This window comes from Pelecanus crispus, chromosome 2 (genome assembly GCF_030463565.1).
Source record: "Pelecanus crispus isolate bPelCri1 chromosome 2, bPelCri1.pri, whole genome shotgun sequence".
Lineage (NCBI taxonomy): Eukaryota > Metazoa > Chordata > Aves > Pelecaniformes > Pelecanidae > Pelecanus > Pelecanus crispus.
In genome coordinates, this window is record NC_134644.1 from 54,337,955 (window position 1) to 54,364,725 (window position 26,771).

General features: G+C 45.0%; 1 protein-coding gene across 1 annotated transcript in view; it reads left to right on the plus strand.

Annotated features, from left to right (window-relative positions):
- The first annotated feature begins 6,093 nt into the window (after positions 1-6,093).
- Positions 6,094-26,771, plus strand: part of AOAH (acyloxyacyl hydrolase) — an 84,501-nt gene continuing 63,823 nt past the window's right edge. Inside the window, 5 exon segments of the mRNA XM_075705013.1 lie at positions 6,094-6,213; positions 6,922-7,000; positions 7,003-7,069; positions 7,494-7,648; positions 22,221-22,316. Coding sequence (XP_075561128.1) covers positions 6,094-6,213; positions 6,922-7,000; positions 7,003-7,069; positions 7,494-7,648; positions 22,221-22,316 — 517 coding nt within the window.

The window sequence follows — 26,771 nt, forward strand, 5'->3', positions numbered from 1 at the left end:
AGCGCCATCAACAGTACATATGTTGTACAGGTCCCGTTTCCGAGCACTGAAGTCCCAGTACGAGCCTCAAACAATATGTTTAAATAATCTTGTGAACTTCGGTATGTGCTAAAAATGCCTCCGATTACATTTACCACTGTTCCCTAACCCAAACACTGGGAATAATTATCTTTTATTGGCACATGTTCTGTGTTGAGATCAAGAGGCTGTCGAGCTGCATTTCTTTTATTTGCGTTACTGGAGGAAAGATCAAATGGAACAAACGTGAACAAATGTAATCAAACATTTATTTTTCTTCTCCTTTGATGTCGTGGCACTCCCCTTGTAAACACTTATAACCTGACAACATCTGGGGCAAGCTTTTCCCCCTCCGCCAGAGCTTCAGTCAGCGCTAAATAGGGAGCCTAATAGGGGGGTACATTTCTGACAAAAACTCGATGCAATAGCGATAGCTCTGCAGGGATCGATGTAGTAGACTGGATTTTGGCTAGCCTAGCAGGCTACTAGCTATTTATGGCAAAGCAATAATGGGTTAAAAACGCCTTCACGCTGAGTTGGTAATGCTTGGCTCTTACTTCTTCGGGATTTAAATGAGTGCCCAAACTGCAGGGCAGCGCGGAGTATGTCCCAGGCTTCCTGACTTGTATTTACAGCTGGCTCTCAGTGACTCTGGTATCTAAGGGCTCTAACTAAGCCTTTCTAATTAGTCCTTTCTCAGTAATATTGCCACACCCTCTTGCTCCTTAATTGCCACAGTTGTTTCTTTTGTCTAAATAATAGCAAGGATTAGGTCTTCTTTAGACCTGAAAAGGCCCACAATTGTGCCCACACAACTCAAACTGCAAAATCTATGTTGGTAAGGTTACTTCTGAATTTATAGGGTCATCTGCACGTAGCAAGAGCACAACAGCCAGGTTTGTTTTTCTGCACTAAAACCAATCAACTAAGGAAATGTACTGCATCACCAATAACACAGCTGTATTTTTCACGGGTTCCTTGTTTGAAAGCCCTAAGAGTCTTGTTCCCACGTTTTGTTATACACAAAACTGAGGTAAGTCATGTCAGTGATTTACATTTCCAAGAGCGCAGATATCAACAGCTCTTGCAAGCTGGGACAGTTAATTTCATTAAAGGTTGCAGAATAAAGGATAATCATCTCAGCTACAGCTTGGCAATAGCTTGGAACAAATTTTCAGATATGAGTGTAGGAAAATATTGGTTTAAATGCTTTCCCTGCAGCTTTGAATGACAATGAGATGGAGAGAGAGTCTGAAATAGATGCATAACTTGAACTGCAAGCAGCAACTGATAAGGAAACTGGGGCAGAGGGAATGACTCAGTTGGCTGCGGTGCAGTACGAAATCCACATGGGGCTTTGGAAATGTTCATCCATGCCAGTGATAATGCACCAACTGCAGAGATGATTATGACAGTCAGAGAAATTCGGAGAGCAGTAATGAAAAATAACCAATGCAATGAACCAGTGGGAACTTCAGAGTCAAAGGGCACAAAGGACAACGTTTTGAAAATAAAAGGAAGAAAAGGGACTGAGAGGATCTTTGATCTAAAGGCTTCTTCCTGCAGGTTTTATCTCTCCAGACATAAAAATACAAGGCTTATGTCTATTCCCTTAAGAACTGAACAACACGTCAAAGAAGGGGGAGAGAGAGAGAAAGAGAGGGAGAGAAGGCCTTCCAAGATAACATTTAATCATCATAAAAATGCGTGCATGAATATGACAAAAAGGAAAACATTGCATATATCTTAAAAATAAATATTTAACAGAAATCTAACCAAATAGTTAAAAAAAAAAAAAAGTGCAGTAACATGTGCAGTGACTTGGACAGAATAGGATTAATAAATATACACTGCCAGCTGATCTCCTTTCATAAGATGACTACGCCGTATTTCAAGGGAATGTCTCCCTTTTTCAACCAAGTGGTTCCTAATCCTGACAGATGACATATCAGTGCTTACATGACCTGTTTTGGGGCTTCATGCAAGCATTTTCTGTTCTGTTTTCTTTTTGAGGGCTTTTTTCAATGTATTTGCTATATACATAAACAGATCTTTAAGGACCTGTTATGGAAAGCAGTGTTAAGAATAAATCCATCCTCGCACCTCATTTCACACTTCTGGTGGCAATCACATGAAAGTGTCCCCTTTGGGGAAAGGGTGATTCTTAAATTGTGTTTAAGCCATTATTCAGAAAATTAGAAACCATAATTCGGTTCCATTGCATTTGTATCAGGGGCAGCAAAGGTGGAGGCTGAAACCTTACATGTCCTCTAGCTTATTTGTCACCACCACCCTAGCCAATGGACATTAGGTGTCAGAAACTAATATGGAAGTACAAGAAATGGAGGAGTGTTGAGTCTTCTTCAAACCCCAGCAACCATGCTCCTCCTCTTGGGATCAGCCATAGGGACTGTATTTCTTCACTACCAATGCACGTGCCCTGCTGTCATCTGCTCTGCCTTCATGGAAATTCAGGTTAGGTTCTGCTCAGCTTCGTCTGCTTTGCATCAGGTTTTTGGCAGCCATGCCTGTGTGCAAGTTTCTCTCAGCTCTGCCTAAATTGAGAGAGGTCGGAGGGTGCAACTGGAGAGCTTGAGTTGGGGGTTACCAAGTGGGGCATGTCTTGGTCCATGAGCTCCTGCAACTCTCTCTGGTGACCCCCAACCAAAGCCCTCTCTTATGTGGTGTCCCCCCCACGCATCACATGTGCTACTGACCTGCATGTGGCAATACAATAACTGGCATTTAGCTCTGTGGACCCTCGCATGCAGTAAAACTCCCCAGGAAACATAAACTGGAAGGCTGTAATAATCTCTTGCATCAAGCAGGCTGAGACGAGCAAGCTCCTCAGTGTGTCCTGGCATCCTGAGAGCAAAGTGCAGAGAGCTGCAGGACTTACCTTCAGAGCAGCATTTTACCAAAACCCTACAGAGAATGCAATGTACATCCCTCCGCGTCTGTGTGCTGAATGGGGGGAGCTGCAGCCCCTCCCCCGCCATTTCCTTGTTAGGAAGCAGCAGTGTGTGTGGGGACGTGTATATATATTTGAGGTTTAACAAGGCCAAGTGCCGGGTCCTGCACTTCGGGCACAACAACCCCATGCAACGCTACAGGCTTGGGGAAGAGTGGCTGCAAAGCTGCCTGGCCGAAAAGGACCTGGGGGTGCTGGCTGACAGCCGGCTGAACATGAGCCAGCAGTGTGCCCAGGTGGCCAAGAAGGCCAACAGCATCCTGGCTTGTATCAGGAATAGGGTGGCCAGCAGGAGCAGGGAGGTGATTGTCCCCCTGTACTCAGCGCTGGTGAGGCCGCACCTGGAATACTGTGTCCAGTTTTGGGCCCCTCAATACAAGAAAGACATTGAGGTGCTGCAGTGTGTCCAGAGAAGGCCAGCAAGGCTGGTGAAGGGTCTGGAGCACAGGCCTTATGAGGAGCGGCTGAGGGAACTGGGGTTGTTTAGCCTAGAGAAGAGGAGGCTGAGGGGAGACCTTATTGCTCTCTACAACTACCTGAAAGGAGGTTGTAGTGAGGTGGGTGTTGGTCTCTTCTCCCAAGTAGTTAGTGATAGGACGAGAGGAAGTGGGCTCAAGCTGCGCCAGGGGAGGTTTAGGTTGGAAATTAGGAAAAATTTCTTCATGGAAAGGGTGGTCAAGCATTGGAACAGGCTGCCCAGAGAGGTGGTGGAGTCACCATCCCTGGAAGTGTTCAAAAAACGGGTAGATGTGGCACTTGGGGACATGATTTAGTCTAGTCTACCCTTGATTGGCTTAGAGTAGACTTGGTAGTGTAGGTTAATGGTTGGACTGGATGATCTTAAAGGTCTTTTCCAACCTAAACGATTCTATGATTCTATTCTATGATTCTATATGATGTATACCTGCACATTTTTTTATCTAAGTATTTATTATCACTAGTCCAAATTCAGCCTTGAAAAAAATGCAATTGACCCTACGCCTTCTGCCTAGCAGTGTGCGAATGACCTGTGTGTCTGCAGAGCTGGGTCATTGCCAGAGCACTGAGGGTTTCCTGTCTGCAGGAGGTGGTGTCCTCACCGCACCTCTGGCTCTACACAGTCTTCACCCCCTTTTCAGAAGTGACACATAGAGACCCAGAGAGAGACAAAAAAAGGTTGATTGCATTCTTAACTGTATTTAGGTGTGTAACGCTGCAGGCAAGTACTTAAGTGGGGTTTCCAGGAGCATGTCTGCAGAGTTCATTCCTGCAGCCCACCTGGCTCTCGTGGTCCCCCAAGGCAAGTGTCAGGGCCCTGGGGCAGCCTCGGGCCATAACAGCCCTGACCAGCCCCATCGGGGACCCCCACCCAGGCACCCTGCCCAGGGGCCCCGGAGCCCCGTTGCAGCTCAGCCCTGAGCACCCGGTCCCCACCTGAGCTACACTCTCCTGCCTCCCGGCTGGACCTGATGCAAGCCCAGGTTGCAAACACGTTGTAAAAGCAAGAGAGCTGGGGCGACAAAGATGTTTGCAAGCTGTAGGGTGACCCTGGCAAACCTTTTTGGGCAGGGGACATCCCAGGCATCACCCCTGTGCCCTGGTGCTTTGCAGAGGGCAGAGCTCTGGTCTCCCATCACTCCTGCTGCTGCACTCTTTATTTTTAGGTAGGCAGCACCTCCTGAGTCACCCTTGTCCCAGGTCTGCTTCCCTGGCTTAGGTGTTGTACACAAGCCTAATGGAAGCATTTATGATCAAATCCCTTCCTTTGGGACAGATCTGATGTGTTTTTTACCTCCTATTAACATCATTCACGCACTTACTAAGATTAAGAGACAACGTCATGTGCTCCTTCGCTGCCATACCAAGATGGCTTTAGGTCTTACTGTCTTAGGGACTTGGAAGTAATATAAAATCTACTTGGCAAAAGGCAGGGCTTGCTATCTGATTTGAGTGGGAAGGAGAAAGATTTAACACCCGGGGGGGGTCACCTTCCCAGCTGGCCTCTAAATCTGCGCATGCAAATCCCTCATTTGTCTGACCAGACTGCATATTTTAAAAGCTTTGGGGTTTTTCTTTAATTGGTTTAAGAGCTTGGCAAATGCATAAGGTATAGCGAAAACCAGCTCTGTGTTACACATGGTTCTGGGTTATCTCACCACTCTTTCCACAGCCTGAAATGAAAGAAAATAACACAGTCGATTATGGGCTAGAGCTGTATGCTTTGCAGGTTTACATGCCTGGGAGCAGCTTGGGTTCTATCTATATACTTTATAACTGCCGTTGTTTAGATTTGTATTTTGCTATAGATATAAAGCGGAAACCATTCCAAAGACCTCTCTGCTAGGAAGATTTTTCTTGCCTATTATTAGCACTCTGCTTTTGCAGCAAGTGCTCGTGAGCCAATATGCAGAGTTTTAAAGGACTTCAAAGTGTCATTGGGAACCAAGTGATATGTGTGTTAAAAAGGGTTTAATGGAGCTGCAGTCACTGTAGCACAGCGTCTTTTTATAGCAAGTTTTTACAGCGTTAAGAAAAACATCCTGCAGATTTCAGTAGGATTGGCATATGGATAAGGTACTTTGCACTATGATTTTTGTTTATCTGCTATTAAAAAAAATGAAACCCAGCATTTCTAGCTAGAGGGAGAATGATAAGCAGGAAGAGGTCTGCAAAACTTAGGCAACAGCTATATTACCTCTATTTTGGGTTTAATTTCTTTTTTCTTTTTTAGAAGAAAAACATACATTTGGAAGCCAATGGCTTGGTTTAGAGAATGGAGATATCGAGTGATTTGTACTCACATTGAAGCTTTTAACCGTCTTTTTTTTTTTTTTTTTCAGAGCCACTGGATTATATTATCATCGTCAAATTCTGCTTATCAAAGTTGAGGCAAACTTTCCGTGACTGTCTTTAAAAATGTCATAGCTCAGGCTCTCACAGAAAAGAAGTAGTTTGCAAAAAAACCCACATTACATACTAAAGCTGACCTGATCCCTGTGCGATCATGTTGATCTGCAGGAATGCCTGAAGATTTGGCAGGGAATCACCGATTTTAATATATTCTCTATTTTTCCTTTTACACCATTTACGAGTCTCCTTTAATTACTCCCAGGAAGCATGTGGGGATGCCAAGTGAGACAAGCTCCTCATTGCCCTTTAGCAACTACAAGGACAGCCTGCCCACTTCTGAAAGAGCCAGGCACGGAGCAGAAAGGAAAGACAAGTACCTGTGGCCAGCTAGGAAGGTAAGAGACTTGCCCAGGGTTAAAGAAAAAGGCAGAGGCAGAGGTGGGCTACTGAGCTCTGGCCCTCCAGTGCCTCAGCCCTATGTCGTACTCTTAGAGCCATCCTTGCATCCACAGTGTCTGGGATTTAGCTGTTTGGACTTGTTCCACCCCTGAAGTGACGTCATTTAAACATGTTTTACTCTCTGCTTCTCCTTCAGGCTGGGGAATGACGGGTTTCTGCCTTATCTGGGGGAATTAAAAAAAAAAAGAGAGACAAGGAAACCTTTAGTTGTTGTGACTGCCAAAGCAGGAAAAGATCAGGATTTTTCAAGCCTCGCAGGCGGCTGAGGGCTGCAAACGAACGCGCTCAAAGCTGATGAGAAGAGGGGTTCAGCTCCCGCTGCTGCTCTTACGTGGGCAGCTGCCTCCCGTACCCCCAGCTCGACCCCGGCAGAACCAAAACCCCCGCGAAACCCCGGTGCGGGAGCCCTGCGGCTGCAGTGCCCCGTCCCTCCCACCCCCCGCCGCTCTGGCCAGAAGTGGCCTCTTTATTTTTCACGCCCGCTCCTCCCGAACGAACGGAAACCCTGGTCGAAAAATCTTACAGAAGCAGGCAGAGATATATATTTTTTCTCGCGTGCAGAGGAGGGCAGAGGAGTGACGGTGGGAGAGGAAGGGTTTGTGGGGTGGTTTGTTTTTTTTTTTTTTTTCTTTTTGCAACACTAGTTGTTCAGGGGAGTGTCTTGCGTTATTAATGCTGAGTGGCTCCGGTACTGTGGTTTAAAGTCGTTAGTCACCCTCTGCTACGCAGGAGCCCCAGGAGCACTGAGCCAGAGCTGTTCATGCAACCCTCGTGGTCCTCCCAGGCCAGCAGGTTGGGAAGAGCTGAAAATGGGGCAACGGGGGTGCGTGGGGGTATAAAGAGTGGCCCGGGGTTGCGGGGGCATCCTCCCAGCCTGGTCACGGGGTGTCCACGTGCATGGGACTCACCGGGTTGTGGTGGGTGGCTGCACAGCCACCCCAAATGGCCTGAGAGGGGCTGAGGGGTGTGCGAAGGGCAGGGGCTGGGAGAGCACCTGTGATGCACGGGTGCGGGCTCCTCCGTGTACCCCGTGAGAGGCCAGACGTGCACGTCCCCACTTGGGAAGCAGTCCCTGCATTACATATAGCTACATAGGCACGAGAGTCTCCTTTCACCTCAAGCTGCTAATGAGACAAGGATGCAGGATGCTCCCTGAGGGAATACAGGGCCACGTGCGCCCTTCCCACCTGATTTCTTCCTTTTTTTCCTTCCTTAGGATGAGGGGGTCTAGGCAAACATTCCTTAATTTATTCTGCATCCTCTGGCTCCCGCTTCTGCTGAAGGCTGCCTCTTCCTCCCCTCTCCCCCATGGAAACGACCCACCACCCTCTTTGCTCCCCTCCGGGCTGTACAAAGGACACACCTGTGTCGGTATGTATTCAGGTTTTGTTTGCCTGCTGGACTAGTTCATTTGTTACTCCACCGGTGAGCTGAGAATTGCTATGCACATCATAAATCACTCCTTTATCTATTTCAACAGCTGTACTGCAAAATGCTTGTAGTCTTTGGCAAAATAATCACTGAAGATTTTGCAAGGCCAGCATGGGGTCTGGAGTTATTTTATGATTTTGTTTTTGAGTGGCTGCTTCCCAAAGTTCATGTTTTTCCTCTGCAGGGAATGGTGCCTGAAAAGCTGGTTTTAACGTCTGTAGGTCTGGGACCTGGAAAAAAGGTGTTATGGGGTCCTAGGATTTGTTAGGGTTCACAATGCATTTGGCTTAACTGCAGGAAGGCACAGTTTCCCTCAGACTCGCACAGGGTCTCCTCATTGATTTCATTGCCTGGGAAACTGTTCTTAAGAATAGCTGATCCACACTTGGGCCAGAGAGCTTTGTGGTCTGGTCGGTCATCTCTGGATAGCCAAGTTGCAAGGTGTGTTTCCTCACATTTCCTTTCCTTTTCACAAGCGCACGCATCTGCACGACCCGTACTAAAGTGGGGCAAGCGTGTTTTGGCAACGCCCCTCTTGTGTGACTTTGGTGACTGTGGAGATCTCCACAGCAGCTATAGCTGGGGGTATCCTATAGGCTCAGCTGACTAAGTGATTCCCAAAGCAAGACCAGTAACACCAAAGTCAACATGAACTGTGGGTATCTCTGCACCAGAAATGCCCTTGGCGTGAGACCAGAAATGCCCTTGGCGTACACCTAGAGAGATGTGGTACCTTGTGTTTTTTATGTGAGCAAATATTAAACGATGGGTATGTCTTATGCATTATGATAAAACATTTTATTTTGTCATCTTTTAGCTTTTCAGGGCACTTTGTGCTGTAAACATAAGCCCTGTCACGGTTCTCCATCCTTCAGAAGGGAATGCTTCCTTTCAGCCCAAAATTATTTTCACTGTGGCTCAAGGAACACAAGTAGAAATAATAATCTTAAGCTTGATAAAAACAGGGGTTTGCCTCACTTCTGAGCCATCCACAGTGCCCCTGCACATTTTGGCGCTGGTGAGGCAGGGTGAACCAAAAGCAGAACGAAGCTGGGGCGGTGAGGCTTGCGCAGTGCCTGCCAGGGTTCAGCCAGCAGCCGGAAAATGAGAGCGAGTCGTGAAAAGCAGAACTGGCTGCCAGGGACTGGCCTTGTTTGGGCCAGCAGCCACACAAGCAGTGACTGAGCAGTCACCAGAGCAAGACGGAAGTGGTGGTTTTTAATGGTGAGATCTTTAGACAGCTACGGTTTTGAAGGCACGGTAAAGGCGGTGAGTGTGCTCGCCTGTAGGATTTTTACACTGGTGTTTTTCGAAAGTCACGTGTGAATGTTGTCTGCCCTTTCCATCCTATTGACTCAGCAAGGCTCTAAATTCCTAAAGTGACTGCACATTGCATTGAAGTTGCCTTGCACATGATAAATTGTGCATTTTTTTTCCTCCCTTTGGGAGAAAAGCTGTGCCAGTCCCGTGTTGCGCCTCCAGCTCAGTGCTGGGACCACCGAGAATCTCTCTGGCATGTTTGTTCAGTGGGGAGACACCAAAAGACCTGCCTTCCACACCAGTTACTCTCACTGAGGTGTCCCTTCAGCTAAAAGCATCCATGTGAGCTCAACTCCGGACCAAAACAGGCTGTCCACACCTCTAAACCACAAGCTAAAAATTAAGCATGCAGAGCATTAAAACTGCACGGGCTGGTCCTGGCAGGGAGGGGTGGTGACTTGCATGCAGGCAGGCTACTACTTGCTAGCCCAGATGGCCACCTCTGGGGTTTCACCAGTTAGCTGCTCTCTTGACTAACTCGTGAAAACACTGACAAGCCATCTGTGTCTCTTCCTTTTCTCAAGTGGGAAAGGGAAAGCACGGAGCAGATGATGGTTACACTTGCCGTGGCGTGGAGCAGGGGTAACATCAGTTCTTGCGTCTGATTCGGTGACCAGCCCTCTTAGGAGCAGAAATTAAGCCAAGATCAGCTTCACCTGCAGGAGGAAGATTGTGATTTCCTTTCAACAGCTCAACCCCAGACCCTGCTAGCTCAGTTTGCCATCTGGGAAGGCACTGGGAGAGAGCCATGAGAACTTCCTCTGTGTCTTCTTGGCCTTATAGATCGAGGCAGCATTTTTAACGTTGAGAAATGGCTGCTGCCAAATGTATAGGAGATTTTCTCGAAGAAATTGACTTTTTCATGCAAGTTAAATGTGTGGTCGGGTGTCTAATCTTTCAAAGTTATTTGCCTCTCTTTTCTGAGGGAAATGAGGTGGCTGCACATTGAATAGTCATTTCTGATCACTCCTGAGTGTGTACCACCTGCATGGTCGAGATTGCTACATTAGTAGCCAAAGGCGGTCAGAAAATGAATGCTCTTTCAGTAACAAAACCAAGAAAATATTTTCCATTAAGCCTTTCCACTGAAAGTATCACACTTCTTGAAGAAATATGTAGGAATTATATGACAGGAGAGCGAAATGCAGCCCTGGTACCTCCGTTGAATGCAATACAACTTGATTGCTTCCTTCTTCAGTCCCCCTTGCTAGCGGTGCTCCCTGGATAGGCACCATCTGCCCCAGTATATTCTGGTCATTCTGGGAAAGTGGCTGGATGCTTCAAGGGACTCCCCTGCCCTTAGCACACCCTGGGAAATGTATTTTGGGTAGGCACCTATATTGCAACACAGAATAGGACTGGAGGAGAGGAAGGTATGTGTCCAGTGAGGTGCCACAGCAGGCTGAACAGTTCAGACGACTCATAGGGGGATGTTGGCCAAAATATTTCTGCTTTCAGATTGTTACTTGTCTAAAAAAGAAGGTGTCTTTTTTTACAGCAATCTCGATTGTGTTAGAAAACATTTATACAGAAGTTTTAATCAGCCTCAGTAACAATAGAAAAAGTCATGTCATTTTTGCTGCATTTTCTTGAAAAATTTGGCTGCTTCAGAGAAAGTCTTTTCATAATTGACTTGGTGTAAAACTAAAGCATCTGGAAAGTGTTCCCACCTAAAAAAGGATTTAATACTACTGCCTTGTAGAATTATGGAAAAGAGGGAGAAAGGACCTGATGATAATCCCCCCAGCCATGAGATCAGATGTAGTATACCTAAGCAGTTCCTAACCGTCTCCAACCTGCTCTTAAATAGATACATGGTCTTTCTCTGGCCCTGTCACTAGAAGAATTTTCCCAACATCTGACAGTCTCTTCTCCATCAGTGTTTCCTGCCTCCCCATGCTGGAAAAATGCCCCCCTTTTTGCATACTGTGAAATCAGCTCAGGAACTTCCTCTGGGCCTCCTGCACTCTTTGCATGTGATATATTCTTCTGCTTTTTCCTTATGGTAGATAAAAGAGCTTTAGTAAGTTTTCCTATATGCAAAGGCCCATGAACCTGGTTTTCCTCATGTAAAGACAGTGAGGTTTTGCTCTGGTGCACTGGTTTGGGAGCTGGATGCTAGGTCTGCTTTTCGTTTCTGGGTTTGTTACTGACTGGCAATATGGGTTAAGGGATTTATTCAGGATGAGACCTAGAAACCCTTTTGCTAGGGCAGCCTGGCAATTTCAGTGGGGCATCCTGAGAACCAGATGCTGTGTATTTTTGTCTCAAAAATTAAGTATGAATGAGCCCTTCAGATACTCAGCTCTTTGACTTTCCCCATCTGTTAGATGAGGAAAATACTGCCCATTTCACAGGGCAAGTAAAGTTTTACTTAAGTTAATGTTAAGGTACCCAAAGACAGCACAGTAACACTGGTAGCTGTTGACACTGGTGTTAATGTTTCATCATACCTAAGATCATGTTCTTTATTTTTCTATTATTTCTTATTAATTTTTAAAGGTTTTATTCCACACCTCCCACCACCCCAAATTACAACATAGCCTTTAAAGGGTCCTTGCACATTGTCCTGTTCTCTAGCAAAGGTGACTTCATCCAGAAGTATCTGAAGCAACCTCAGGAAAGGTAGAAACTGCCCTGGAGGACGCAGAAAGCAGGGAAGACACTGAAAGACAGGAGGGAATTGCTGTAGTTATCTCTCTCGTCAACATGGTGAAGAAAGGAAATCTGGGGAATTGTAGATCAGTCAGTTAAACATCAATTCCTAGAAAAATCCTGCAATAATTAATAAAACTTTATAAAAGCACCCTTCAAAAGTAAATATGAGTAAGAGCCTCACTGGATTTATCAAGGAGAAACAGTGTCAGATCAATCTAATTTTCTTTGCTGATGGGATGATAGCATGTAGACACAGAAGAAGCAGTAGATGTTACAGCTGGACTTTAGTAAGGCTTTTGGCACCACTTCAGCACTAATCTAATGGCTGAGAGATATGTGACGTTGATTAAGCTTCTACAGGGCAGGACAAAACTGGTGGGTGGCCTTGTTCAGAGAGTAATTACAAGCGGCTCACTCCCTAAGCAGAAGGATGTACAAAAGGAGGTCTTTCTTGGACCTCTGTTTTGAACATGGTATCATTCCATATTTTCATTAGCCAGAATAATGAAATAGTCTGCTATTAAATTAGCAGCTCATTTAAAGCTGAAAAGGTTTGCAAGTACAATGGAGGGAAGGATTAAATTCAAACCAATCTTGAAAACTTGGAGTACTTGCCCCCAAAACAGATCATTTCAGTATGGGTATGTTGAAGGCACTTCAGCAGAAATAGTGATGCACGTAGAGGATGAGGAACGACCGGCTGGGTAGCATCCCTAGGGAAGATCATCTGGGCTTGTAGTGGCACAGTGATAGCATGCTGTCATGAAGAATGCACATGCTGCGTACACCGAGATGTGTGAACAGAAGTTAGCTTGCAAGACATGTGAAGTAACCTGCTACCTTTCTCAGCATTGACAAAGCCTCAGAGGGATTTCTGCCTTCCCTTTTGGGGCTGTGCATCAAGAATGATGCAGACTGACAGGAGGTTTCAGAGAAAAACAAACATAAGCTATAAAGAAAGACTGAATAAATTAGAGTTAATTAGTCTAGAGAAGAAAAACTTGAGAAAAGGCATGATATCTGTCCTCAAAAACATTAAAGGGGTGATCTATTCTCCAGGTTCATAACAGCTGTGGCAAGAAATAACAGAAATGGATACCAGTAGGTACGTTCAGGTTAGGAAGAAAATTTTCTAATGGTGGTGATAAGTGAGGACTGTCATCAGTTCCTGAGAAGGCTGTAGAAGACCTCATTAGAGATCTTAACAGATCTGTGTCTACCCTGTCGCTTCGGAACGGCGTAGATGCCACAGATCAGCTGCTAGGGCAGAGGCTTGTGTAAGATGACTTCTTCCAGGCCAGCTTTTCAGGGGTTCTGCGCTGTGACCGCAAGAACCATTTGCAAATAGCAGGGTTTATTTATTTTCTCCCCAGCAGCAGGCTGCCCTGCTCTTTTGGCGATTAACTTTGGCTGCCCTTTTTGGAATGAGGTGATTAGTCAGGGAGCGCTCAATACAGCCAGACAGCAGCACTTTCCATCTTCTTTGCTAGTGAGCGGAGATCCTGTGGGTCAGCAGCCAGGGAAGCAAATTTCCCCATATTTGTGCTCGATATAGTGCCATTCTCAGCAACCTTTGCGGGTCACCTCTTCCATTCACCCATGAGCATGTAATTCCTAGCGTATGAAGAAGCATGTTTTTGAAACATATTTTCAGCTCTGATTACATTAAAGAATGGATGTTTCCAAGCTTCCCAGCAGCGTAAAACGCCGACCTCTACCTGTGTTGATTTGTGTGATAGTCAGTGTCCTCAATGGTTTGCCTCCGTCTAGCTGTGCATGAGTGCAGGGATGAAATATGCCCCGCGGAGTGGCAGCAGGACCGGTGGCTTTTGGAGTTCCCAATAACTTCACACAATGGAACATGCCAAATGGAGTTGGAGGCTTTTAATAACTGCGCTCAGACAAAGTGGCTGTGCACATATTGTCTGGGGAGGCACCATGACAGAACATATAATTTACAGCTCAATGAGTTCTGTAAAAAGGCCATGCCCAATACCAATGTAATACCACAATGTATTTTACTCTGAAAGGCTGGGAATCGACTTTGATTACAGCTAAAGCAGTGCCAAGCCGCAGCATCTCTGTTCACTTCAACAACATTGCTCCGTTTACTCAGCAGCAAAATTTGGCCTGACGATCAGTAATACATACCAAATTTGACCATAACATTTTTTCCTATTATTATACTTTGGATAGAAAAGCCACAGGCATGTGAGTAGTACAGTCGAGATACTAAAGCAACCATTAAAATAGGAATACTTTCTACAGGGATTCATATTTTTCAGCAACTGATGGTAAAAATTTCATTTCCAAAGTCACCCCAAGTCTTACTGAAAGTTTGTGGCTGTAAAATGCCAATATATCTATTGATCACAATAAAAAGGTGTTATCGCTATCATACATATTCATATGTGCATTTGTAGATGTGGGTAGTCTTGTACATTTTACGTTACTGATGCTTGCCTTTAGTATAAGTTTTCTTTGATAATCTTATTTGTTTAGTATTGATTGTCTGGTTGTTGACTGCCACGATGTGTGTGCCTCCCACTCTAGTTCATATGTTAACCCTATACAGAACTTCTGCCTATGTTTAAGGCAATCACTTTCAGTGGTTTTAGGAACTGTATATCTGAAACAAGTTTTGTGCATTCATAATCTTAAAATGGTCAAACCTTTGTGACAAGGATGAAGTTACCCAGTTACATTAACTCCCCGTGCCACCATTCAGGCTTCGGTAAATTTTTAATACCCTTTCCTGATTTGGAAAAGAAAAATATGTTAATGGCACACATACATACACTTTTTTTTCTACTAATTAATGCAGAAATATTTCCATTGGAAATGCCTGAGGTTATAGATTTTGTTAAATAGGGCTCTTTAAAGTGTAATGTAGGAGACACTAGGGATACATTTGGCTGGCAGGTACGGATACCAGAGTCTTCCACTAGATGGAAACTGATTTTTCTGTACAGCATAACTGTATTAGAGTCTTCATTGGGTGTCTTAAGGAAACAATAATGAAAGTATAGGGCTCTGAAGTTAGGGGTCTGAAGTGGCTCACTGCTATTGCATGAGCAGCAGAAATGATAATTGATATTCCAGGGTTTGCTGGTCTTGTTACAGAGCTACGATGCACTCAAAATACTGCTATATTGATATTAATATTTCAAAAATGTCTTTAGCCAGTATACTATGTATAATTTTATGCCCAGTGACACATTTGGTAATAGTGTACCATTTAGCATTTCCAAGATATTTTATGACGCTTAGCAAATTTAGGGGGAAAAGGTCTTGTATATGCCAACATATTTGAATATGGAAACCTATAATTATATTCCATCACTTCAGTATCTCTAAGAAATACATTAACACTGTAAATGGAATAGGAAGCAAAGTCTGAATTAGAAGACTTTTACACTCAGATCCCTTTCTAAATTACCTTTCAAATCCTCTGGCCATATATGGGAAAATAACTATCCTAACTTTGCATATACAGTTATGTCATTTGAGCTGAATATTTCCATGCTGGAATGAAATCTTGAGGTTAGAAAGGGCTGTTCTTTGAAAGTACCAGCTCAGTGCTGAGAAGCAGTGAAAGAAGGCAAAATGAGTATTGGGAAGTATTAGGAAGGGAATACATAGTGAAAAAGAAAATATTCCTGTATTGCAACTTTGCATATCCATGATCTGCCTGCACCTAGAATACCCACGTGCATGTCCCCATCTCAGAGGAGAAAACCTTATTTCTTATTAGCTCCCCATGTGAATACTCTTATTTCAAACAGGAATGTTTTGTTCCAGGTTGAATTGGAACCAGATTAGATGAATTTGGAAAGAGGCGTTTTTAACGCCAGATCAACAGCATCTGCACAAGGAGTAGCAGTATTGTCTTTTGTAGACAGGCTTTGGCGACTCCTCATCTGTAGGCTTTCAGAGATGCATTGGAGCCTGTGATCATCTATAAATGGAAGCAGCAAAGACTGTGTTTTAGGAAAACCTTCATCTTCTATATACAACCAGGAATGTGATAGATGAGTTCATTTATACAGGGGCTTGCTGCTGCAGACAGATATTTGAGGCAGAGTTTTGCCGCTTTGCCAAGCGAGGCTCCGGCTCCTGCTCCACCAGGAGCGAGCAGGATGACCACAGCCTGGCTGGCAGGGTTTGTGGAGAGCTATTTCTGTCCAAGACCACTTTTGGGGGCTTATTTCCCCCTGTGCACTTAATTTATGGCTGGGGAGCAGCATTATGGCTGGAGGAGCGAGAAAGATCTCCAGGACCCAGGAATGTAAGCAAAGGATGGCAAAGGAGGATGTGCCAGGTGCCAGAAATCCTATTTAACACAGTCTTACTCAGACAAATATATCTACAGATCTGAAACTTAGAGAGGCAGCTTTCACTATCCAGACACTTCTTGACATCCCTAGGTATAATTCTAATTATAGAGCCTTTCAAACGTGTGCGGCAGAAGTGGATTAAGTTAAATAGTCTGCTCAAACTGCCAGAGGCTTCACAGCTAAGAAATGAATTTCTCTAGCTCTGATTTTATTATTGGGGTATGATTTTTTTTTTCCCAAGCTTATTGGAAATGTCATTTGATTATTACACGCTATTTTCAAATACATGGAAAGAAGTACTTCCTGACGTGTGAGTTTTCAGATTACTGCTGCTGAGCGAAATGGTTATGGTTTTCTCTTATCTCTTCAGAAATTAATAGCAGATGGGACAAACTATCGCTAAAAGAGACAGGCATTTTATTAATACCAGAGTCTAGTTTCTAATAGCTGATAGGCATTATAATACCAATTAATTTCTTCCAGAGAAAACATCCTTCAGCCTGTCAAGGCATTGAAACCCATTATTGAAATGCGACAGCAGAATCAATTTCTTGAAACTTGTTTCTAAAGAAAATCATGTGCAACTATAAAAAATTTAGAGCTGTTTTTAACCTTTAATTATGAAGCCTTTCTACATTGCCTTATATGTGCCCAGCTCATGAGAAATAAATCGCATCTAAATATCTACTAAATTAAAGGCAAGCAATAGTTGCCAATGACTGTCCAGACCTGGAACGGCTCTTCTACTGATGCCAGAGTGTTAAAAAGTTTATATTCTCGCACACATCGTAAGTAATTAAAGCAGTGAGATTTCTACAGTTGAAGACAGCTGATTTCCCCGTCCTTTTTAGCTAACTAATTATTTTCCATTTTTAGCCAGCAGAATTAAGACCAATTAAAGGCTAGGATAACTGTTTAGCATTTCTGATGGTATTTGGTGTGCAGGGAGATTTCTGTTGTTTTCGTTAGAGGGTAGTGGCTTCTTATGCTGCAGCCAACAGTGAATTCTTTTTCTGCCACTAAATCCAGAGGAAGATGATAGATACGATTAAAAAGAGAGCAGGTTTGTAGTAGGAGTGAGGACAGTCTGAGTTAACTTTAATTTATAGACACTAACCTCTTGAGGTTTTACCTATAGGCCAACACAGGAGATAGGTTCTCCTAAAGGATAAACCTGAATTATTGGGGGGAACGTTTTTTTAATCCAAAAAAACAGGGAGTCTGGGCGGGTTAGACTTCCTGGACTGCAGTGAGTCCCCTTAGACATTCCTCTTCCCAGGGTTCAACCCTCTTCCTGAGTAATTTACAATTTCCAGCCCAAAAGCTGCTCCTGATGACATCAGTCTAAATGAAAGGCTTTGAGGCCAGCAGAGCCCAAACATAAGCGGGAGTCCCCTGGGGCACGGCCCATGGTGGGGCAATAAGAGGTGCCAGCAGACCACGAGGAGTAAAGAGAGGTGGACCAAGGGCACCTGATAAAAGCCCAGGTAGATGGGGGGAACAGAAGACAGATCAGCCGATGGCGCGCGTTGGTGGCACGTGTTCCCAGGGAACACCTTTCCCACCAGAGGGCAGGAAGACTCCCCAAATTCAGGTCCAGAAACTTCAGCCGCAACACCTGAGGCTGAAGATGCCCCAACTGGAATGACAGACCCCTTTGAAAATCAGTCAAGACTTTCTTTATTGGCTTGTCCCATGAAGTGTAGCATTTCATCTGGAATAAATGCATTTGTGGGGGAGCATTTGAATAACCAAGGTGTGGTCTTCGGGTACCCGAGGAGGGGAGGGTCTAATAGCGTGACCAGAAGCATCCTGTCTGTGACAGTGAAGACTAGTTTATGAGAGCAAACATTTTGAAGTTCAGCTCTGTGGGTTTTTCCCAAGTAGTCAGGCTATTATTATTGTTATTTATATTCATATAGCATCTAGTAGCCCGAGGTACTGCATTAAGTACTGCACAAACTCAGCAATGGCTCCGTTAATTCTCATGCAAAGCAAATCTCCCTTTGGGCCTGGTTCGATAGACACAAAAGTGTCCAACTGACTTAATCAACATGAAAAATTTCCATTTAATTGCTGGGAGACTGCTCCATGAGTAGGGTTACCTCCATGATTGTGTTTGTGATTAAGAATTCTGTTTCTGTTCGGCAGAGCTGAACCAAAAATAGCTATTTCCTCCCCTCCACCCCCCGTGGTAGTGACAAACATGACAGAGAAACTCACATCTTCAGTGGAGACTGTCTTCTTGTATAACAGAGGAAATGGAAACACCAGGGGTATTTTTATCCTCAGCCCAACTTTTTGGATTTCAAGCACTTGGGCTGTTTGTCCATAAGCCCCTTTCTCTGCACAGACTCTACTGGAGGCGAGAAGACCTCGCTGTGGTAACGAAAATGAGAGTCACGGGGGCAAGGTCTGAGTCAGAGAGAGAGGAGCCTCTTCACACCCCCACCCTGAGACGAATCATTAGGCAGGCTGCTGAGCCTGTGCTTGGGGTCAATAACTCTATTTCAGTGTAAAAGTGGTGCACTGAGGTGCAGCAGAGCCGAGCACCGCAGCCAGAGGCAAGCTCGCTCCTCGTCTGCCGGGAAGGTGTGGGGCCGCGTTGTAAGCTGGTCTCTGCCCTTGCAAGAGGGTTGACTTGTTGCATCGATGTTTTTATCAGGCCAGCTTTTACTGAAATAAAATCTCTCTTTGCAGCTCTGGAGCCAACGTTTTGGCCCCCAAGGATGCTGTAACTGAAAGCAGGGACGTTGAGGAGGTTGATTTCTGCTCGTGCCTGGAGCAGACCCACCACGACACAAGAAGCACGAGCAGCGGTGCAGGCAGCGGAGGGAAGTGAGCAGCATCCCACTCCCACCAGCAGCAATTTGCAAGCTTCATTGCAGCAGTGCATGGCACCCTCTGGTCCCACAGAGGATTAGGTGGTGCTGGAGGCAGGAGACAGACTTTTAGAAAGCTGGACTCAGCCAGAGCCCCTCATTCATGTGCTGCTTGGCAGGGGTGCCCAGCTAGTGCGGTGGGTCGAAGAGGCAGCTGGTGGGTGGAACAGGGGAGCTGGGGACCAAGAGAGAAGGACTCTGTTCTCTCTGCAAAGTGTGCTGGCAGGCCCCGGCTGAAGGTGCAGGAGCACTGGGTTACACCGCACAGGCAAAATGAGCGTCATTTCTCTCTGCTGCAGTCGGTGACACTGTCAGCTCCCTGGTGTGACAGGTTATTGAGCCTCAGGGACATGACAACCCAGTTCCCTCCGGTTTTCACCTGTCCCCCTGTGTCTGAGCTCACACCTGTGCTCTCAACGGGGGCTTTTCCCTTCCTTTGCATCCAGGCTTGCAATTGTGCAGTCTGGTCAGGCTCACACTCTCCTCACCCTGCATTGGCACCCACTCCATCACTGTTGCCCACTTGCCCCTGTGCTCAGTTCTGCTTCAGCCTGTGTTTTGGGAACTGTCTTCTCTCCCAGCATCTCTGCCCGCTGAAGCATTTTCCTCTACTAACTTTGCTAACCTCAGTGTCTCCTGAGTTGCCTTCTCTCCTCCTTATCATCACTCTTCATGGACTCCTGGACCTGGTCTGCTAAGTGCTGGCACATCCTCATTCATACCTTCCTCAAGCTCCTGGTGCAAAACAATGAGAGGTAAAACAACAAAAGCTGTGTCCTTTAGAAAATATCAAAGGACTAGCTCCTTTCCATCTTTCTGCTTGGACTCCTTTTTGTCTTTCTGACTTCTAGACAGCAAGATAGTTAGGTGAAGGCCTGACCTTGGTAAGTGAAGAAAGGAAAACACAGAAAGAATATGTGGTTTTGTGGTTAAGGCATCATTTTGATCATTCAGTTTTTCCAAGTCTCCATCCTCATGAATAAAACAGACATAGAAGGCAGGGGAAGGGTAGTTTTGGTTGTCTGTAGTTGCTCATGTGTGTTAATAATACGGCCTTGTAAGAATGAAGTTACGCAATGCCTTTTAGGTGTGTTTCCAGCGTGTTTCAAGGGTGTGCACCACCATCTCAGCACTAAGCGATGGAGCTGGTCCAACGTGGCTATGCCCACACTACCCTTGAAAATAAGCCAGGGTCTGTTTTCTGTCTCTGGGGCCAGTGCAGGGCATAGCTTGCACCCAAACAGCTGAAGTCTCGCACCCCTCAACTCCTCCCTGCCTCGACTGGGTGTCCTCGTCCAAATGTGCTCTGGGTACTGGTCCCTAGCACAAGCACAAGCATTGCCTGGGGCATGGCACGGGATAAGGCTGTGCTAAGGCACAGCTCGTGGGTAAACAGGGACCAGATGGCCCTGGGCTGTTCTATGAGCCCAAGTCCTGAGCACACTTTACCCTCCAGCTTGGATGTCCCCTTTGGTTTTAGTTTGGGCCTTTATTATTCTACATTTTTTTTTCTTTATGAGCTACTGTTTTTTAATTAACTGTTAATTCCTTTGGCTAGCCTGTGGCTATTTTGGTGGGGGGCAGGGCGGGGGGAAGAAGGAATGACTTGCTTCAGTGTTTTTTCTTGGTTGTATCTGTCTCCATTTGTTCTCCTGTTCTTTTAGGCTGTCTGGAGGTAATGGCTCTTAGCATGCTTTATAAATCATTCCACAGAGGACTTTGAGTGAGCGTTTTATTTAATAAGTATGGAGAAGTGGGCTTTTATCCCCGCAAAAGGGGTGGCAAGTTCACTGTAATTTCCACTGGATTACTGTATTTGGGGTAGAAGAAGTAATAGAAGACTCGAAGATATTGATCTTACAGCAAGTTCCAATTGTATTACCTCCTGTTTGACTTGCTACTTGATCCATAGGAGCATCAAACTTATTTATGTTGAAAAACAGCACTTTGATTTAATAGCACATACGCAGGGGTACTTGGAAGTAATTTAAAAGCTTACTTTGAAGAGTTGTGCCAATCTGAAAACCTGAACATTGATGCTCTTGATCTTTGGAAAAAGGTGGATCTGCAGCCACATCCAAATGCTGCAGCTCACCTCCATTTCTAGACTGTGTCACAGAAAGTCCTGAGAGCTGAGATTTCTTGCAGAGGGGAGGAAACAGGGTTCAGCTACAGGGATTTCAAAGAGAAATCTTTACTCAGGCTGCTGAAAACTGGCGTTCTGGCTCCTTGTCTCCTGGCTGCTTGGGATACCCACCTCTGTTACACAGGCTCTGAGTCCAGGCAGGCACCTTACTCTGGCTGCCATGTCTGACTATATTGGTCAGACTTTGCATCACCAAATGTGGCTTCTTTATAAAATGGTGAAGCCACTGCAGAAAGAGAGGGCACAATGCTGACCTACATCAATTTAAAATCGACTTGAAATGGACCACTTATGGTCATCACATGGATTTTGAATGATTGCTATGTGGGGATCACACTGAACCTACTTCATCCCAAAAATATAAGAAAAAGTGCTGCACATCTGAAGAAACGCTTCACTATGGTGTGCAAGTTCTTGGGTCTCAGCCACAGCTAGTCCAAGGAGCAACTAAGCTTTAGCCCTCCTCGCACCCAGATTAGCGATGAGAAATAACCAGCTTCACAGGCCGTAGGAAATGGTTTCTTTCGAACCACAGAAGGAGAGCAGAATGAACTCTGAAGGCATTTTGGCTTTAGCAAATGCGTAGCTGGGCCCAGCAGCCTTGTGTGTGCCAAGCATCACTGGCCTTCAGAGGAAAGTCTGTGAAGAAATGATGCCATGGATGCTTTGTGGTGGTCAGCTCATACATCTGCTTCGTGACGTCTCTTCTGCAGGCAGTCACACCCATTTGTTTTTCAGTTTCGGTAGCTCTCTGTGTGCCTTGTGTGGAGAGGTATAGCAGTCCTATCGAGTATGGACCTGTACCTTTTTTGTTGTGAGAAATAACAAGAGAGCAGGTGGCCAAGTAGACAGTTGTAACAATGGCTGTCCCCCCAGCTCCTTGATTTTCATCCTTGAAAGGATGGAAAAAATCTTTTTTTCAGAAGCAACATCCAGTGCTGTAAAAGCCATGCTGTTCTGTGTGCTCCTCTGGCATCGGCATCCTCTCTGTGATAACTTACAGTTTTTGAATAAAGACAGAGATTCACAGATATTTTTTCCCCTTGAACACTCATCTGCCATGGAGCATCTCAAGAAATGAAATGCCCAGCGATGCCTGAAATACTTCTATGGCATGGGGTGCTTCATCACACTTCGCAGATAACTGTATTCACTCTGTTTGTTTGAAGGATGCGTGCTTGTGGTGTCTGTGATTGAACAGCTTGCACAGTGGCACAACAGTACAGTAAAGGCAGCCATGGAGAGACTGTGCAACTATATACCTGGTAAGTACCAAATAATACGCCATGTGTTATGATGATACTGCTGTATTTCTCTGTTAATTAAGAAGTCACACATGGAGTCTGAAAAAGCTTTATCCACTTCTTGTACAGCATCTTGAATGAATGTAGCCAAAAGATAGCAAGGTGCTGTCTGCAGAGAAGTCAGTGGCATGGCTCACTTGGCTTCAGAGCTGGGATTTTCTCCCAAAGTTAGAGTGAGTGGGGTTGTATTAAGCCCACATGCATGTGAGCACCAACACATGCAGACCCCTTCCCTCCCTCTTTCTCCACTTTGTCTCTTTGTTAGCAGCTTAAGAATAGATTCACTGTATGCCCAACCACTCCTCTTTCTTGTTGATATGGGTCTTTATAGCAACTGTGAAGATGAAAATGTTTTCAGCAGGTGTAGGAAACCGCTATTGTAAAATCTCAAAAATGAGCTGAGGTTGACAGGTGTAAGATGTGAGCATTTGGTCTGCACAGAAAAGCTACTGAAATGTAACTGATGATACAAATTTCAAAAGCAATAGCTATTCCATATGAATATATGTAGGTAGAATCCCCTTTTTCTGCCCAAAGGAGCTTAGCTGTCCGAATGCACATCCCTAAATAGAGAACAGTTTGAATGCCACAATAGCTTTGTGCCTCACAGACCAATCCTATAGCTATTTAAGGAACTAGACCTCACATTCATGATATCTTTTTAATGTTATGAATGTAAAAAGATGGCTTAGGATTCTTCATTAAAAAGTCATTTACATAGGACTTCACGAATTGTATCTCTGAGAAACCATCTTGCTCTGTAGACCTTAGTTTCACAGAAGATGCGTGTAGAATATTAATGGCCTCCTTTCCAAGAGAGGATTTCCCGATGCAGGATGGGGCAGGGAGGTAATTGCTGGGATTCATTCATTGATAGAATGATGCTTATCTGATTTCTATTCCATAAGTCATATCCTCAGTGTTTTAAATTACAGGCACATAACCATGAAGTTACAATTAGAAGCACTGATCCTGCTATTAAAATACAATTTTCTTCTTTAAAATATGACATGCTAGCTCTATGTTCATGATTCACTCAGTGGACCTTGTTCTGCTGACATGTCAAGATATTTCTTTTCAGCTGCCATTCTTTACACACATAAAATCCTATTATCCCTTTAGTTAAATCTGTATAATCCAGTTACCTTCTATGAGATGCATGGATACACCCAATAGAAAAAAAGTGACCCTGAACTTGAAAGGCGTGAAAAATCCTATGGATTGTGTGGGAGCTACAGTGTAACCTGATTTATCCTCTCCCGGGAGGTGAATGCTGCAGCCCAGCAGGAATCAACAGCTTCCTCTTGCTGCTTGAAACAATAGAAAAGCTTTGGATGCTCACGAGGAGCAAACCTACTAAAGCAGGCCATGCCATTTCACCTGAAGGAACAATTTCATTATTATACACATGCCTACTATTGATTGCAAGAATAACAGCAACAAATTAATAATGATGGGGCTTTTTCTAGGGCCAAAAAGGGAATAAGAACTCTCGTGGGTTTTTTTAAGGACCTCCTATAATTTCGACTACAATCAAGTTGGGGTTGCATCAAGCCTTCAGTGAAGTTATATGATGTTCAAGAACAAAAAATGTTTAGAGAAAAAGAGAGAGAAAAATTCAGTACCCACCAATCCCACTCAATCCCATAGGCTGTGTAGAAAACACAATCACATCTTTATTTGTATGGAAATATTTGCAATGTGTGTGACTCAAGCGACACGGCCAATAAACCTATGAAAATAAGAACAGTAACACCATGAGTGAAGGAGGCATTCAAGCATACAGAAAAGCCAGGTCTGCAGGGATGGGCAGTATTTACAGTTTAAGAGGTGTTGTTAGCAAGAATATATGTTTACCTGGATACTGGCTGTCTGCCTGATGAAACAGAGGTGTCTGATACCCGAAATGTGCTTTGAGACCGTCTGCCTCCGGCGTTGCCTCTGAGTCATGCTCTGCTGCTGTGTTGGCCACTGCTGTGTAAACACCTTAGAGCTCAAGTGGAAATGGCAACATGATTAATACCATCTTGCAAATATTTATCCTCTGGGATTCAGCCAGAATTTGTGTTTCTAGGGCTATGAAGCTATAGAGGAAAACCTTCTGGATTTTTATCACGTAAGAACAGGGCAGTTGCGGGGATCTCTTTTACCTGAAGCAGGGCAAAAGCAAATATACTCTAAATTTTCCAGCATTTAGTTTGGTTTAAGCTCTTCTCTTGCCCCTGAACACTCAAAATTATTCATCACTTTCTCTCTCTCTCTCTCTTAAATGGGCTCAAGCTGCGCCAGGGGAGGTTTAGGCTGGAAATTAGGAAAAATTTCTTTACGGAAAGGGTGGTCAAGCATTGGAACAGGCTGCCCAGAGAGGTGGTGGAGTCACCATCCCTGGAAGTGTTCAAAAAACAGGTAGATGTGGCACTTCGGGATATGGTTTAGTCTAGTCTACCCTTGATTGGTTTAGGTGGGCTTGGTAGTGTAGGTTAATGGTTGGACTGGATGATCTTAAAGGTCTTTTCCAACCTAGACGATTCTATGATTCTATGATTCTATGATTCTTCCCCTCCCTTCTGACCTACGCAGCTTCTTCCTAACAGAGCTTCTTCTCTGCAATATCCTCTCCTTGTGTGTGTTAGCAGAGCTGGAGGTTTGTGAACACATGAATGCAGGCTGGCTCGGAGAGCAAGTCCTGTAAACACTGCCCATGGCTTGGATCTGTTTTGCTGGAAGCCAAAGCCTGAATGGCATCTGTATCTTCCAAGAGGTCTCTGTGTGCTCAATGATAATTTGATGTTATTGCTGTTCTTTTCACCACCCATCATTTGTTACACCATGGGGTAATTACATGTCAAGCTTCCTGTATGCATAAGGAAACCGGCGCCTAGAAATCAGTGTGACCAGCAGACCCCCAACATCAGCTCCCTAGAGCTGACGGCCAGCCAAACCCGCCCCTCCTGCTGCCACCAGTACAGGTTACAGCAGCCAGCTGGCTCCTCCAGGGCCAGAAACATTATGGAAACCAGCTGGTTTGGGAAACTCATAAGGAGACCATCACCTGCAATGCACCAGGGAGGTGTTGGGGAAGCCAGACACATTCTCCTGTGGGCTACTGTAGGGAGCCAGGTGCCCCACGGGCAAGCCTCATCAGAGGGTGTTTTAATCAGCAATGATACCAAACGCAAGGTTATTGATGTCTGCAATGTCTTTCCTTTTAGATGCACAAGAATAAAATCTAATTCTAGCCAGGAGACCAATTTTTAACTTGCAGATTGTTTCTAAAGAGCCAATAGAGAGGAGTTATGTGGCAAAGGAGGCAAAGAAATGAAGCTAACAACTTGATTGAAACAAAACACCTGGCATGGGATAAGAAAAATCAGCTATCATAGTTACAGAAGCTGACTGCAACACCGTATGAGTAGGAGGGTGTTGGGGAAATTATCTTTTCATTCCCTGCTATACCTTTCTGGTCCCAGTCCTCCTTTCTTGGCTGCAGTCCTGGCAGGATAGCAGCCGCCGGAGCAAGAGCACACCCATGCCCGCTGATGGAGTCAGTGCTGTGAGGTTTTGTACCCTCCCCAGAGCAAAACTACCTGCCTTGTGTGCAGCAGACCCCTGGCCCTGGGCCTGTCCAGCCTGACGCTGGTTAAAATTGAACATTTGGCCCAAAGTCTGAGGGAAGCAGCTGCTTTGGGGGTTTCTAAGGCTTTTCTTTGGGAAAGATGAGGATACTCTCTTTTCTTCCCAAAGTACAGATAATATCTGTCTGGGTTATGGAGATGCAAGAGAAAATGACAACCCTTAGGAATTTCAGGTGCTGCAAGTTTGTCGTTGCTGCACTTGCACGAACCTGCCTCTTCATGACTTTTCACAACACCACCCCTGCCAAAACAAGGCCTGACACCTCCTTTGCAGGATATGCGCATGGTTAACCAGCTCTCGTCTGTTCAGGCCAAGAAACAATAAATTTTCCTTCGTGGGAACTATCAGACCAGTGCCCTACCATCATGCCCTACCTGTATTCAAACCCCCAATCTCTCCCGCAAGTGTCTTTGCTCGGGTGCAGGGACCCCTTTTTTTTACAACAGTACCTTAAAGAAATCTGTGATGAGCTGTCTTCTGGAGGGCACAGAGGGCATGCTTCACCTAGACTAAAGAAAGCCACCTGAGCCAGCATCTCGAAAAGGCACATGGCTGCAGACTGTGAAAGGAAGCCAAATGAAAAGTGTCAAATACTCATTTGAATGCAGTTACTCCTGTGCAACTCCTGCTCTACACAAGATGTATTCTCTTAACTCGCACAAACCCCCAGAAGCTCCGAGGCAGCTCTAGCAGTAGCATCAAGCCCTATATCACTTCCTGCACTTTGATTTCTGCATTTGTTTTCTTTCTTCTTGCAAACCTACCAAGCTGCTTGTTTAA